A 12,232-nucleotide genomic window follows, 5' to 3' on the forward strand; every position below is an offset into this window, starting at 1 on the left:
GCATTCCGTTCAGCGGCTAAGCCTCATTTGGGTGTTATTGTTTTCACTTTTCTCCATCCATCCACAACTTTTTATAGATTGTAAGTTTGCAATTCTATTTTTGTAAGATTTTTTTTATTTCTATTTCTTGAGTTCTTTTAAGTTTTAATCAGTGATGATTGATTTCATATTAGACAAGAGTTTTGATTTTACTTTGATATTCTAAATTTCTAATGAACATTGTAAGACATTATTGGTTAAAAATTGTGTGATATGAATCATGTTAATTTGAATTAACTATGCCTTACACTATTAAATTTGAATTAATTGTGAGTTGAATTGAATTTTAATTTTTGTAGGAAAGTGTTCTAGTTTTGTGAATTGAGATGGAGAAGTTTCTTGTGAAATTTAACCATTCTCAAGCAAGTTCTAGTACGAATGTCAATCCTTCTAGTCTTATAGATGACCTTAATTTAGATTCACTTGAAGCCGATCCAGGAAAAAGGGTACCAATTGCTCACTATAACCCTCAAATAAAGGATGAAGTGAGGAAACATTATATTCAAAAAGGGCCTTGTCAACCAAAAATGGATTCATATCCTCCAACTGAAATTGGAAAAAGAATGCGTCAATTTTGTAAAATTTGGTTTGAAGGTCCATATTCTAAATGGTTGGAGTATAGCGTGGAGAAAGATTCTGTCTATTGTCTATGTTGTTATTTATTCAAAGATGATTTTTTCCATGGAAGTACAAGTGAGTTTTACACAAAAACGGGTTTTAGGAGTTGGAATAGGGCACTTGAAAGATTCTGTAAACATGTTGGTGATGTTAATAGTATTCATGACAAATGTTTCAACAAGATGCTAGATTTGTCAAATCATCATCAATCAATTCAAGTTGTTATTGATAAGCATTCTCAAAAGTTAAAAAATGAGTATCGAATGCGTTTGGAAGCCTCAATTGATGTGTCAAGACTTCTTTTGCAATATGGATTACCTTTTCGAGGTCACGATGAAAGTGAATCTTCAATTAATCAAGACTTCTTTCTAGGATTTTTGCGATGGCTCGGGGACAAACATCCGGATGTTGGAAAAGTGATATTGGAAAATGCCCCACAAAATGATATGTTGACTTGTCCTATGATTCAAAAAGATATTGTCAATGTTTGTGCAAAAGAAACATTGAAAGCAATAATTGGGGACTTGAATGGAGATTACTTTGGTATATTAGTTGATGAGTCAAAAGACATCTCTCACAAAGAACAAATGACTCTTGTTTTGCGTTTTGTTAATAAGAATGGTGAAGTAGTTGAACGAATTATCGGTCTTGTCCATGTTAGTGATACATTGGCATGTTCATTGAAGAAAGCGATTTATTTTTTGCTTTCCGTTCACTCACTAAGTCCATCCAAAATACATGGACAAGGTTATGATGGGGCAAGTAATATGAAAGGAGAGATAAATGGGCTCAAAACTTTGATTATGAAAGATAGTCAATTGGCATATTACATTCATTGTTTTGCTCATCAATTGCAACTAACACTAGTGGCTATTGCTAAAAAATATTTGGATGTTGAAGACTTTTTTGATCATGTTAGTAATGTGTTGAATGTTGTTGGAGGATTTTTCAAGCGTAGAGACTTACTTTGTGATCACCAAACCAAAAAGTTAGAGCAATTATTTGAATCCGGTGAAGTTAAAAAAGGCCAAGGATTACATCAAGAACGTGTGCTTCAAAGACCAAGTGATACTCGTTGGGGATCACATTTCAAAACTTTAGATAACTTTATTGTTATTTTCTCATCTATTGTTCATGTTCTTGAAGTGATTGAACTTGAAGGGTCCACATCAAGTGATAGAAATCAAGCGGAGTATCTTTTCACAAGGATTAAAACATTTAAATTTATTTTTGTGCTTCACTTGATGTTGAAAGTGTTGGCAATGTCAAATGAGTTGAGTAAGATTTTACAAAAGAAAGATCAAGATATTGTTAATGTCGTGGAGTTTCTTAATATTACAAAGAAGAGATTGCAAGATATGAGGGAAAATGGATGGGAATCTTTGTTGAATGATGTTTCCTCATTTTGTGATGTGCATGATATCTTGATTCCCAAGTTGGATAAGTCTTATTTTCCCGGAAAGTCAAAACGTATGTCTTCGGGTGTTAGTTATGCGCACCACTTGCGTGTTGAAGTCTTTTTTGCTGTCATTGATGTGGAACTTCAAGAACTTAATGACCGTTTTGATGTAGTGAGTAGTGATTTGCTTCTTGGGATGGGTAGCTTGAATCCGGTCAATTCTTTCTCTAATTTTGACAAAGGTAAAATCATGACTTTAGCAAAGTGTTATTCAAGTGAGTTTGATGATGGAAAAATTCGAGATTTGAGCTATCAACTTGATACTTTCATTATTCATATGCGAAGTGGTAATCTCAAGTTCTCCAACTTGCAAGGAATTCGTGATTTGGCGAAGGCATGTCATTATCGATCGTTTTCAGAATATGAAAATTCGTCGAGGACAATTGTAAATGAATGTTAAATATTTATAATATTAGTAAATAGTAATATTATTGAAAGTTTTAAATTTGTTAACTTCATGCTTTTAGTGTGGAGTGTGGATTTGTAATATCTTATTATTTATATTTTATTGATTGCTTTATGATATATATCGAAAAGACGAATAATTTAATCAAATATAAAATTAATTTAATCGATAAGTTTATTTGACACCCACGGACTCTAAATCCTAGATCCGCCACTGCTATGGGCGCCAGATCCACGGCTAATACACACGAAAAATAGTCAAAATTGGGCGATTCATTAAAAGAGGCTTGTAATTGCATAAATGGGCATTTTAAAATAGTGTGAGTATACGTGAAGGTTTCCCAACTCATTACAGAGATCATCATAAAGATTTTTGAGAATTCTTTTTGGGTGCTCCGGACGCCAGATTCGTAGGCATTATACACATGAAAAATTGGGGAATTTGGTGATTCTTAAAAAAATACTTGTAAATACGGAAATGAGCGTTAAAAAAATGGTGTGACTATACGTGAATTTTCGTCAACTCATTACGGAGGTTCTCAAAAAGTTTTTTAAAATTTTTTTTTTGGGTGCTACAGGCGCCAGATCCATGGGCCAATACATACGAAAAATTGGAGAATTTGGGTGATTCTTTAAAAATTGCTTGTAAATACGAAAATGGGTGTTAAAAATGGTGTGAGTATACACGAAGTTTCCCCAACTCATTACGGAGGTCCTCATGAAGTTTTTTGAGAAATTTTTTTTGGCTGCTTCGGGCGCCAGATTCATAGGCTAATAAACACGATAAATCGTGGCGAATTTGGGAGATTCTTCAAAAAGGGCATGTAAATATGGAAATGTGAGTTTAAAAAATGGTGTAAATCTACGTGGAGGTTCTCCAACTCATTATGGAGGTCTTCATATAGTTTTTTGAGAAAAAATATTTGGATTCTCCGGATGCGCCAGATTCATGGGCTAATACACACGAAAAATCGGAGAATCTCGGCAATTCTTAAAAAAAGGATTGTAAATTCAGAAATGGGCGTTATAAAAATATTGTGATTAAACGTGAAGGTTCCCCAACTAATTACGGAGGTCTTCATAATTTTTTTTGAGAAAAAAATTTGGGTTATCTGGGTGGAAGATCCATTGCTAATACACACGAAAAATTGGGAATTTGATAATTTTTTAAAAAATAATTTGTAAATGCGGAAATTGGTGTTAAAAAAATTGTATGAGTATACGTGAAAGTTCCAAACTCATTACGGAGGTCATCATAAGGATTTTGAGAAAATATTTTTGGGTGTTCTGGGCCTGATCCATGGGGTAATACACACGAATAATCGACGAATTTGGGCAATTCTTAAAAGTGGGCTTGTAAATGCGGAAGTGGGAGTTAAAAAATGGTGTGGGTATACGTGAAGTCTCCCTAACTCATTACGGAGGTCCTCATAAAGTTTTTTAAGAAAAAAATTTGGGTGCTCCGACGCCAGATCCATAGGTTAATACACACGAAAATTTGGAGAATTTGGGCAATTATTAAAAATGGGCTTGTAAATGCGAAAATAGGGTTTAAAACAATTGTGTGAGTTTATGTGAATTTCATCAACTCATTATGAAAGTCCTCATAAAGTTTTTTGAGAAAAAAATTTTGTGTGCTTTGGGATCCATAGGCTAATGCACATGAAAAATCGGTGAATTTGGGGGATTCATAAAAAAGGGCTTGTATATGCAGAAATAAGCATTTAAAAAATGATGTGAGTATATGTGAATGTTCCCCAACTTATTATGAAAGTCCTCATAAAGTTTTTAGAGAAAGGTTTTTTTGGGATCCATTGGCTAATACACACAAAATATCTGGAAATTTTGGCAATTCTTAAAAAGGGCTAGTAAATGCGGAAATTGACGTTAAAAATGGTGTGAGTATTCGTTAAGGTTCTCCAACTCATTACGGAGGTCTTCATAAAGGTTTTTCAGAAAAAAATTGGGTGTTCTGGGCGCCAGATCCATGAGCTAATATACACGTAAAATTGGGAAATTTGGAAGATTTTTAAAAAACGGCTATTAAATACGGAATTGATCATTAAAAAAGTGTTGTTGAGTATATAAATATTCCCCAACTCATAACGGAGTTCCTCATAAAAAATTTTGCGGAAAAACTATTAGGTGCTCCGTACGCTAGATTCATGGGCTAATACACACGAAAAATCATTGAATTTGGGCGATTTTGAAAAAAAAGACTATTAAATGCAGAAATTGGCGTTAAAATGGTGTGAATATACGTGAAGGTTCCCGACTCATTACGGAGGTCCTCATAAAGGTTTTTTAGGAAAAAAATTTCTGGTTGTTCCGTGCGCCAAATCCATGGGTAATACACACGAAAAATTGGGGAATTTGAGCGATTTTAAAAAATGGACTTGTAAATGTAGAAATGGGCGTTAAATAATTGGTATGAGAATATGTGAAGGTTCCCAACTAATTACAGAGGTCCTTATAAAGTTTTTTGAGAAAATAATTTTGGGTGTTCGGACGCCAAATCTATGGGTTAATACACACGAAAAATTGGGGTATTTGAGCGATTCTTAAAAAAGGACTTGTAAATACGAAAATGAACGTTTAAAAAATGGTGTAAGTATACGTGAAGATTCCCCAACTCATTACATAGATCCACATAAAGTTTTTTCAGAAAAACCTTTTTGGTGCTCTGGGCGCTTGATCTATTGGCTAATACACACAAAAAATCGGGGAATTTTGGCGATTCTTAAATAAAGGCTTGTAAATGCGGAAATGAGCGTTACAAAATTTGTATAACTATACGTGAAGGTTTCCCAACTGATTACGGAGGTACTCATAAAATTTTTCTAGAAATTTTTTGGGTGCTCTGGGCACCTGATCAATGGGCTATTAACACACGAAAAATTAGGGAATTTGAGCAAATCTTAAAAAGGGTTTGTAAATGCGGAAATGAGTGTTAAAAAAATAGTGTGAGTATACGTGAATGTTCTCTAACTCATTACGGAGGTTCTCATAAAAAAATTTAGAATTTTTTTTTGGGTGCTCCTGTCACCAGATTCGTGGGATAATACACACGAAAAATCGAGAAATTTGGGTGATTCTTAAAAAAAGGGCTTGTAAAACCGGAAATGGACGTTAAAAAAATAATATGAGTATACGTGAAGGTTCTCCAACTCATTACGGAGGTACTCTTAAAGTTTTTTGAAAAAAACAATTTGGGTGCTCCGGGCGCTAGATGCATGGCCTAATACACACGAAAATCAGGAAATTTGGGTGATTCTGAAAAAAAGGCTTGTAAATGCAGTAATGGACATTACAAAAATGGTGTGAACATACATGAAGGTTTCCAACTCATAACGGAGGTCCTCATATAGGTTTTAGAGAATTTGGGTGCTTTGGACGCCAGATCCATGGGCTAATAATACACACGGAAAATAGTGGAATTTGAGTGATTCTTAGAAAAAAAGTTTTTAAATGCGAAAATGAGCATAAAAAAGTGATGTGAGTACACGTGAAGGTTCCCCAACTCATTATGGAAGTCCTCATTATGTTTTTTGAGAAAAAAATTGGGTGCTCTGTGCACCAAATTCATGGGCTAATACACATGAAAATCGAGGGATATGGGCGATTCTTAAAAAAAGGATTGTAAATGCAGTTATGGACGTTAAAAAATGGTGTGAGTATACGTGAAGGTTCTCCAACTCATTACGGAGGTCCTCATATAGGTTTTTTAGAAAAAAAATTGGGTGCTCCGGGTGCCATATATATGGGCTAATACACATGAAAAATTGGGTTATATGAGCGATTCTTAAAAAAAGAATTGTAAATACGGAAATGAGCGTTCAAAAAAAATATTATGGGTAAACGTGAAGGTTCTCTAGCTCATTACGAAGGTCTTCATAATATTTTTTGAGAAAAAAAATTTGGGTGCTCTGGGCGCCAGATAAATGGGCTAATACACACGAAAAATTGGAGAATTTGAGTGATTTTTATAAAAAAAAACTTGAAAATACAGAAATGAGCGTTTAAAAATTATGTGGGTATACGTGAATGTTCCCAACACATTACGGAGGTCCTCATAAAATTTTTTGAGAAAATATTTTAGGTGCTCCGAGCCAGATCCATTGGCTAATACACACAAAAAAATGGGAAATTTGGGCGATTCTTAAAAGTGGGCTTGTAAATGCTGAAATGAGCGTTACAAAAATGGTGAGAGTAAAGGTTCCCCAACTCATTATGGAGGTTCTAATAAAGTTTTTTGATAAAAAAATTTGGGTGCTCCGATGCCAGATCCATGGGCTAATACACATGATTTTTTTGAAAATTTGGACGATTCTAAAAAAGGCTAGTCAATGTGTAAATGGGCGTTAAAAAATAGTGTGAATATACGTGAATGTTCCTCAATTCATTACGAAAATTCTCATAAAGTTATTTGAGAAAAAAAATTGGGTTCTCAGGGAATTCTTAAAAAAAGGCTTGTAAATGCGGAAATGAGCGTTAAAAATTGGTGTGAGTATACGTGAAAGTTTCCCAACTCATTACGAAAGTCTTCATAAAGCTTTTTGAGAAAAAAAATTATGGATACTCCGGGTGCTAGATCCATTGCCTAATACACACGAAAAATTGAGGAATTCAGGCGATTCTTAAAAAAGGGCTTGTAAATGTGAAAATGAGCATTAAAAAATGGCGTGACTATACGTGAAGGTTCCCAACTCATTACACATGTACTCATAAAGTTTTTTGAGAAAAAAAATTTGGGCACTCCTGGCGCCATATCCATAGGCTAATACACACGAAAAATTGGAGAATTTTGGTGATTCTTAAAAAAAGGCTTATAAATGTGAAAATGACGTTAAAAATGGTGTGAGTATACGTGAAGGTTCCCAACTCATTACACATGTACTCATAAAGTATTTTGAGAAAAAAAATTTGGGCGCTCCTGGCGCCATATCCATAGGTTCATACACACGAAAAATTGGAGAATTTTGGTGATTTTTAAAAAAAGGCTTGTAAATGTGAAAATGGGCGTTAAAAATGATGTGAATATACGTGAAAGTTCCCAACTCATTACATAGGTCATCATGAAGGTTTTTGAGAAAAAAATTTGGTTGCCCTTGGCGCTATATCAATGGGCTAATATATACGTAAAATTGGGGAATTTGAAAGATTTTTTAAAAAGTGCTGGTAAATGCGCAAATGAGCATTAAAAAAATGTTGTGAAATATACGTGAAGATTCCCAACTCATTATGGAGGTCCTTATAAAATTTTTGAGAAAATTTTTTGGATGCTCCGAGTGCCAGATCCATAGACTAATACACACGAAAAATCGAGAAAATTGGACGATTCTTAAAAATGGGTTTGTAAATGCGTAAATGAACGTTAAAAATAGTGTGAGTATACGTGAAGGTTCTCCAAATCTTTACGTAAGTCCTCATAAAGTTTTTTGAGAAATATTTTTTTGGGTGCTCCTGGCGCTAGATCCATTTGCTCATACACATGAAAAATTAGGGATTAAGGCTTGTAAATGCGAAAATGTGTGTTAAAAAATGGTGTGAGTAAAAGTGAAGGTTCCCTAACTTATTACGGAGTTACTCATAAGGTTTTTGAGAAAAAAAAATTTGGTGCTCCGAGCTACAGATCCATGGGATAATATACACGAAAAATTGAGAAATTTGGGTGATTCTTAAAAAAGGCTTGCAAATGCGAAAATGAGCGTTAAAAATGGTGTGAGCATACGTGTAGGTTCCCGAACTCATTACGGAGGTCCTTATAAAGGTTTTTGATAAAAAAAAAATTTGTGCTTCGGGCGCTAGATCCATGGACTAACATACACGTAAAATCTGAAAATTTGGGAGATTCTTAAAAAAAGGCTTGTAAGAGAGGAAATAAGCGTTAAAAAACTGCTATAAAGATAGGTGAAGGTTCCTCAACTCATTACGGAGGTCCTCATTGAAATTTTTTGATAAAAATATTTTGATGCTCCGGGCGCTAGATCCATTGGCTTATGCACACGAAAAATTGAGAAATTTGGGAGATTCTTAAAAAATGGCTTGTAAATGCGCAAATGGGGGTTAGAAAAATAGTGAGTATACGTGAAGGTTTCCTTAACTCATTTTGGAAGTCCTCATAAAATTTTTGAGAAAAATAATTTTGGGAGATTCTTAAAAAACGCTTGTAAATGCAGAAATTAGCGTTAAACAAATTGTGTGAGTAAACATGAAGCTTCCCAAACTCATTACGGAGGTACTCATAAAGTTTTTTGAAAAAAAAATTGGTTTCTCCGAGGTCCAGATCCATCGGCTGATACAGACGAAAAATCGTGGAATAGGGAGATTTCTAAAAAAAAGGCTTGTAAATGCAGAAACAGGCGTTAAAAAAATAATGTGAGTATACGTGAAGGTTGTCCAACTCATTACGGAGATACTTATAAAAAATTTTGAGAAAAAAATTAGGGTGCTTCGGGCGCCAAATCCATTGCTAATACACACGAAAAATTAGGTAATTTGAGCAATTCTTTAAAAAGGGCTTGAAAATGCGAAAATGGGCGTTGACAAATAGTGTGAGTATACGTGAAGGTTTCCCAACTCATTACAGAGGTACTCATAAAGTTTTTTGAGAAAACAATTTAGGGTGCTCCGTGCGCCAGATCCATGGGCTAATACATAAGAAAAATCAAGGAATTTAGGCGATTCTTAAAAAGAGACTTGTAAATGCGGAAATAGGTGTTAAAAAATGATGTGAGCATACGTCATGGTTCCCCAACTCATTACGGAGGTCCTCATAAAGGTTTTTGAGAAAAAAATTGGATGCTCCGGGCGCCAAATCCATGTGCTAATATACACGAAAAATAAAAAAAAAATGGAGATTTTTAAGAAAAGGCTTGTAAATGCAGAAATAAGCGTTAAAAGTGTTGTGAATATACGTAAAGCTTCCCCAACTCATTACAGAGGTCCTCATAAGGTTTTTTTAAGCAAAAATTTTTGGATGCTCAGGGCGTCAGATCCATGGGCTAATACACACGAAAAATTGGGGAACTTGGACAATTCTTTAAGAAAGGTTTGTAAATGCAAAAATGGGCGTTAAAAATGGTGTGAGTATACGTGAGGGTTCCTCAACTAATTACAAAGGTTCTCATAAAGGTTTTTGAGAAAAAAAATGTAGGTGCTTCGGGCTCCAGATCCATGGGGTAATGCACACGAAAAAGGGAGATTCTTAAAAAAGGATTTGTAAATTCGGAAACGAGCGTTAAAAAATGGTGTGAGTATACATGAAGGTTTCCCAACTCATTACGGAGGTCATCATAAATTTTTTGAGAAAAAAAATTGGGTGCTTCGGGCACCAAATCCATGAATTTTTGGTGATTCGGGTTTTCGACTTGATTTTGGTTGTACTTTCTCATGAACATCCGTTAAGATGTGAGTAATTGATTTTGCCAATTTCCGTGTGCTATGATCCATGGATATTTGGTAATCCAGGATTCTAGCTTGTTTTTGGCCGAAATTTTTCATAGACGTCTGTAAAGACCTTAGTAATGGAGCCAGTTGGTCTCGAGGGGAAAATGAGTGCATTTTCTAGTTTAAATGATCCCCAAAGTAGGTAAGCCCAGATTTTGCCAATTTTCGTGTGCTACCGGGATTCTGGCGATTCGGGATTCTGGCTTGTTTTTTGCCAAAAATTTTCATGGACGTCTGTTAAGACCTAAGTAATGGAGCCAGTTGGTCTCGAGGGGTAAACAGGTGTATTTTCATGTTCAAACGAGCCCAAAAGCAAGTAAACCCAGATTTTGCTGATTTTTGTATGCGATAGTCCATGGATTTTTTGTTATTCAGGATTTTGGCTTGTTTTTTGTTGAATTTTTTCATAGACGTCAGTTAAGACTTTAATAATTGAGCCAGTTGGTCCTGAGGGGTCAACGAGCACATTTTTAAGTTCAAACAAGCCCCAAAACAGGTAAACCCTGATTTTGCCAATTTTTGTGTCCTATAGTCCATGGATTGTTGGTGATACGGGATTCTAGCTTGTTTTTAGCCGAAATTTTTTTGTGGACGTCCGCTAAGACCTTAGTAATAGTGCATTTTAAGTCAAATGAACCACAAAGCAGGTAAAACCAGATTTTACTGATTTTCGTGTGCTATAGTCCATGGATTTTTTTGTGATTCGAGATTCTGGCTTGTTTTTGGCTGAAATATTTCATAGACGTCTGTTAAGACTTCAGTAATGGAGCCAGTATGAGCTCCAAAGTAGCTAAAATCATATTTTACTGATTTTCGTGTGCTATATAGTCCATGAATTTTAGGTGATTCGATATTTTGGCTTATTTTTGGCCGAAATTTTTCAAGTTCAAACGAGCCCCAAAGCAGGTAAACCCAGATTTTTGCATTTTTTTGTGTGCTATAGTCTATGAATTTTTTGTGATCCGAGATTTTGGTTTGTTTTTGACAAATTTTTTCATGAACGTCCGTTAAGACCTTAGTATGGAGCCAGTTGGTTCCAAGTGGAAAACATGCGCATTTTCAAGTTCAAACAATCCCCAAAGCAGGTAAACACAGATTTTATCGATTTTCGTGTGCTATAGTCCATAGATTTTTGGTGATTCAGGATTTCGACTTGTTTTTTACCGAAATTTTTCATGGACGTCACTATATCTAGAAAATATCTCATTTTCTAATACTCCTCCTTGAGATTATGCTTGGATACTTCAAATTTCTCCTTGGGAAGAGCCTTGGTAATGATATATGTAATCTGTTGATTTGAGCAACAATGAACAAGTTTAACTTCGCCATCATTTTCTGCTTGTCTGATAGTGTGAAACTTCACATTTGTATGCTTGATATGATCATGTTGCACTGATTTTTTGGTTATAGATATTGTTGACTTGTTGTCAACCTTAATGACAATAGCTTCAATGTCATTTTTTCTCAAAAATCACAAAGACTTTTTCTTAACCATAAAGCCTGGTTAGTTGTATCAGCACTGGCGATATATTCTTTTTCTGAAAAAGATTGAGCTACCACCTCTTGCTTCTTTGAATTCCATGAGAACATGCCTGAATGAAGTTTAAAAGCATATCCAGAAGTGTTTTTCATATCATCAACACTTCTTGCCCAATCACTATCCGAATAAACCATCAATTGCCCTTGCTCTTCCTTTTTAAACTAAACATTGTTGGGGTTTTAAATGTTGTGAATGGAAAATGAAGAGTTGCGACTTTTATGAAAAGTTGTGAATTTTATGAAAAGTTGCGACTTTTATGAAGAGTTGTGACTTTTTCGTAGGGTTGTGACTTTTATGAAGGGTTATAACTTTTGACTTTTGCAAAGGATTGTGACATTTTCACAAGGCACAATAAACATTTGTTCATACTATCATTTGTTGTCTATAAATAAAAGTGTTTCCTCTTATTTTTCAACAATTAATTTTCTGAACTTTTTATTCTGCACAAACAAATTCTAGTGTATTTTACTGCCTTTGAATGGTTCGCCGACACCGTAGTTTTAAGTACCAATACACCGGTGAATAAGATCGTTCTATCTTGGAGGGATATATTCCATTAACTTCGGTTACTTGAGAAGAATAATATCCTTAAGGAAACAATGTGCATTCAGTACACTTGATTTTCTTCTTTGAGAAAATATTTTCTATATGATTTCTGATTTGTTTCAGATTCTAGTTTTTTAATTGGCTTTAAGTTTCTTGTTTTGAAGATATTCGTTAAA

The 12,232-nt window shown here is 34.6% G+C and overlaps 1 protein-coding gene across 1 annotated transcript; it reads left to right on the forward strand.

The window, feature by feature from the left end:
- Positions 1 to 365: 365 nt before the first annotated feature.
- LOC125850608 (uncharacterized) lies at positions 366 to 2,516 on the forward strand. The gene has a single exon (XM_049530472.1). It carries the CDS (start codon positions 366 to 368, stop codon positions 2,514 to 2,516), a length of 2,151 nt encoding a protein of 716 aa, XP_049386429.1.
- The last annotated feature ends 9,716 nt before the right edge of the window (positions 2,517 to 12,232 follow it).

Source organism: Solanum stenotomum, unplaced genomic scaffold (assembly GCF_019186545.1).
Source record: "Solanum stenotomum isolate F172 unplaced genomic scaffold, ASM1918654v1 scaffold18203, whole genome shotgun sequence".
Classification (NCBI taxonomy): Eukaryota; Viridiplantae; Streptophyta; class Magnoliopsida; order Solanales; family Solanaceae; genus Solanum; species Solanum stenotomum.

Coding starts and splice junctions, on each gene's coding strand:
- LOC125850608 (XM_049530472.1), top strand. CDS start 366: ATGGAGAAGTTTCTTGTGAAATTTAACCATTCTCAAGCAAGTTCTAGT.